This window comes from Cupressus sempervirens, chromosome 6 (genome assembly GCF_028749045.1).
Source record: "Cupressus sempervirens isolate cs-2001-9-10 chromosome 6, ASM2874904v1, whole genome shotgun sequence".
Taxonomy (NCBI): Eukaryota; Viridiplantae; Streptophyta; class Pinopsida; order Cupressales; family Cupressaceae; genus Cupressus; species Cupressus sempervirens.
Genome location: NC_143123.1, coordinates 564076912 through 564080861, shown reverse-complemented (window position 1 = coordinate 564080861; position 3950 = coordinate 564076912). Strand labels below are relative to the sequence as shown.

At 32.0% G+C, this 3950-nt stretch overlaps 1 protein-coding gene across 1 annotated transcript; it reads left to right on the top strand.

Moving 5' to 3' along the window:
- Window positions 1–721: 721 nt before the first annotated feature.
- LOC149553519 (thioredoxin-like protein CXXS1) lies at window positions 722–2846 on the top strand. Its single transcript, XM_089788938.1, has 3 exons — window positions 722–1112; window positions 2108–2230; window positions 2504–2846. The coding sequence occupies exons 1-3, from the start codon at window positions 1014–1016 to the stop codon at window positions 2663–2665; spliced, it is 384 nt and encodes a 127-aa protein (XP_089645064.1). The 5' UTR covers window positions 722–1013; the 3' UTR covers window positions 2666–2846.
- Window positions 2847–3950: the final 1104 nt, after the last annotated feature.

Here is a 3950-nt window from a genome sequence, read left to right as displayed (position 1 = left end):
GATATGAAAAATCAATTCTAAAAACACCAAAATCAAAGAAGAACTAAAAACAAACATATATTTTTTATTGATGCAAGATTGCCAACAACCCAAAGATAAAAACATAAAGAAAAGCATAATAATTGAGTAAACATTAAATTGAAAGAAGAACACATAAAAGTATACATGATAAAAAAAATAGAAGCAAACATAAATGAAAATTCACAAGACAAATATACATAAAAGTATGTCATGTATCATTAATGCATGTTACTGCAAACACAACAATGCAAAGATGTCACGTGTCATTAATATACACACCCTCTTCATCCCCACTAATGAATATAGAATATAATTTTGAAAGTGAAGTGGGGTATGAGGTAAAATAAAAATCAATAAAATATCTTGGAGATTCTAAACAAGACACTTTGCACCATACAACCATATCAAAACCTTCTCCAAAACCACCCAAACCCAAATGGAAATTGTAAGTGGCATGCAAGTTTTCCTACCACAAACAAACCTACCAAAGAAAGGGAAAAGTTACATAGTTTGAGAATCCAGGCAGGCCGGATGCACAGATTGAGAATGAGGATAAAGGATGAATAATAGATTATCCAAAAAGAGAGAGAAGACAAAGGATAAATCAGGAAAACGAGCGGTCAGATTCCTTCAAAGTCCAATGATGGAATGGCACCAATTCAAACCCCCACAAACAGCTGGGCACCACAAATCACCAATTATATCGCAATCGACCCAAATTAAGGGGTCCTTGACTCAGGGTGGAACCCTCAAAACTTACCACTGTAATCCATAGTTTTCATGGAGAATTCCGTATTTAAGAACTTTAAAAGATTACTTGTTTTGCCCCACCGAATGGTTGGGAAGCTTCTAAAAAAACACCCATGGTCATATTTTTCTCTATAAACTGATAAGAGGTTAGTTGTAGTAATCAATTTCATCTTCCCCAAACCATTTAAATCTCTACTCCTCTCTGAACATCAATTGGACGCTGAACTGCCCTGTTTGAAGCTATGGAGAACCAGCAGGTCAAGGGTTCGAGGGTGCTTGTGGTCGACTCGGCCAAATCATGGGAATACATTATGACCCAAGCCCAAATCCAAGCATGCCCGGTCTCTGGAAAATCTTCTTCTACCTCTTTTTTTATATTTGTTTTCTGGTTTTAATTGCTTTTAGCAATGTTTTGGATTAAATTTCATGTTTTTGATATAAAAACAGCCAAAACAAGAAGATTATCTATCATGTTTCCAAATTGAGAAGAGAGATTATGATTTAGAAGGGAGATTATGATTTAGCGATTCTTCAGTTTCATGGTTCATCTTATTGGATATCTTTAATGTCTTTTTTCAGAATTGATGAGATTGTTCATAATTCATCATTTAGACTTTTAGATTTCATGACATCTTTTATGTTTTTGGGTACAAGAGAACATGTACTTCCTACAGTATTTTTAATGTTTTAGGGACAAGAAGGAGGCTGAGGTCTTACTCTATTATTTTTAATTAAGGGGTGTTCAGCTATCCACCCAACAGCCCATTTTTGGGGCGAGGATAGCAAAATTAGTCCCTTAATATACACACATGCCTGTAGCACATGTGCACCATTCAAACTAGGGGTGGTTTCGAAAAAGAGCATATGTATGCCTACAAGTATACTAGCACATGCTTGTAGCTCGTACACACATTAACCCAGCTAAAATAGGCTGATTATACTGTTAACAATACAAACATCTAACTATTATACTACAAGATACTTCCACCATATCCTCACTGTTTTTACAGCATAAATCTATGTTTTAGGTCAAGTAGGTCATGGTTTTATTGTTTTTTCAACATCTTTTATGGTTTATTCTGGTCATGGCAGCCATGCTATTACTGGTTTTACAACATAAATTTATGTTTTTGGGTGGAGGAGGTCATGGTCTTGCTAATTTTTTTTCAACATTGTATAGTTTGGGGTCATGGAAACCAATGGTCTTCACTATTTTTGGCAAAGGAAGTTTATGTTTTTGGGTCATGGAGGTCATGGTGTTACTGTTTGTGTGGAACATCTTTTATGTTTTTGGGTGCATGATTATACTGTTTCTTATGGACTATGATGGTTGCAGATAGTAGTCCATTTCACAGCAGCCTGGTGTGCACCCTCCAAATTCATGGCGGGCTTCTTTGGGGAGCTGGCCCTCAAGTACCCAGATGTCCTCTTTCTCTCAGTTGATGTGGATGACGTCAAGGTATATCTCTGGATTTCCTATTGTGCGGTACAAATTTGTACATTTTTCATATTAATTTGCTTTCAAACTTATCTTAAATTACAGCAAGAGCCTACAAGACATCTCTAAATTGCAAGCCATTTACTTGGGTTTGAATCTATTCGAAATTAACACATAATAATAATTAAATAATAAATAATCTAGGCTTCGGCAGATTCCTTTTAGATGAGAGACTCATATAGTAGTTCTTGCATAATGGATTCTCAGTTTTGAATAACATTTCTTTTTTTCCAGAGTGTTGCAGAGAAATTGGATGTGAAGGCCATGCCCACCTTTTTGTTGATGGAAAATGATAAGCAAGTGATTGACAAAATAGTGGGAGCCAACACAGAGGAGCTGCTGAAGAGGGTGTCCATCTTTGCACAGAAGGCTCGCCAGGCCTCCCTAGCTAACTGATATTTTATGGAACCTTCTTCTTCACTCAATTGTAAATTTTTTAAGGCATTAAGTGCTTTGTAAATTTTAGATTCCTTGGTTTTCCTGTTGTTTGATGGGGATGCAATGCAAATCTTTTCATGGTTTCCTGCTTTATCTTCTTCTAGTTTGGAATAAACTCGACAACAAGTTTTGACGGTGAGTGTTTATGGCAATCTTCTTTTATGAAAACGATTTGGATTGTATAGGAGTTCTGGTTTACCATTTTCTGTTTCTATACAGCGGGTTATGATTATAACCATGTCTAAATCAGGATTATATGTATTGAATAATGAAATCAGGAATCTAGTCAAACCGAGTTGCTGAAGAGACAAATGATTAAAACCCTGAATGTTGAACAATTTAAAAATAGTCGGTGATAGTTTTTAAATTTTGATTTTCTATTTTTGACAATAAATATTGGAGAACAACGTTTGAGTAAATGTTTGTCAATTATTAATATAATGTTTTAATTTATTTTGACAAATCAATGTTAATATTATTGTTAAAGTCATTCATTAATATTTTATTATTAATAGCTCAAATTAGTTTTCATAAAAGTGAATTGCCTATTTAGCGTAGAATTTCAGTATCAATTCTAGTCATAATTAAACATATCTTATTATAGAAATTCTATGGTCAAATACTCTTAAATTAAATGTTATAATCATGAATGTTACTTTATGTTTCAATATAAAATATTGTAAGTCTAAATCTAAGTTATCTTTTATCTATTCTATGTGAATAAAATTTTTAATGAATAAAGAAATAAGAGTTGTAGTCCAATCAAATTACTAACACTTCTTTTTGAACTTTGAATCATTAAAATTAGTTGATAATAGTTTTACATTTTTTATTTTCACCAATAAAAATAAGGGCATTTAATAGATAAATATAATCTTACACAATGTTTTTTTGTTTTTCTAGTAATTTAATATTCAAAGCTATTTTGATAAATTAATTATAATAATATTGTTAAATTCATCTATTCATAATTAATGGTTCAAACTATGTCTTATAAACATGAATTGTCTAAGCATACTTCATTACAAAGTTTTCTCCTTATTCTCTAATTATTACTTTCAGTTTGAATATAAAAAATTACAAATATATGCTTAAATCAGAAGTTATCTTTTTGACTACTCTATTTGAACAAGTGCCACATAATGACTTAGTACTTGCCTTTAGTTTTTATATAAATCTAATTTTAATTTAATAAATTTATTATAGTATATTTTCAAAAATTATTAATAAATTATAAATTGAT

Bases quoted from the DNA above. Each gene is read 5' to 3' on its own strand.
- LOC149553519 (XM_089788938.1), top strand. From the start codon at position 1,014: ATGGAGAACCAGCAGGTCAAGGGTTCGAGGGTGCTTGTGGTCGACTCG. The intron at 1,113-2,107 runs GTCTCTGGAAAA...TGATGGTTGCAG, and splicing joins CCCAAATCCAAGCATGCCCG to ATAGTAGTCCATTTCACAGC. The intron at 2,231-2,503 runs GTATATCTCTGG...CTTTTTTTCCAG, and splicing joins TTGATGTGGATGACGTCAAG to AGTGTTGCAGAGAAATTGGA.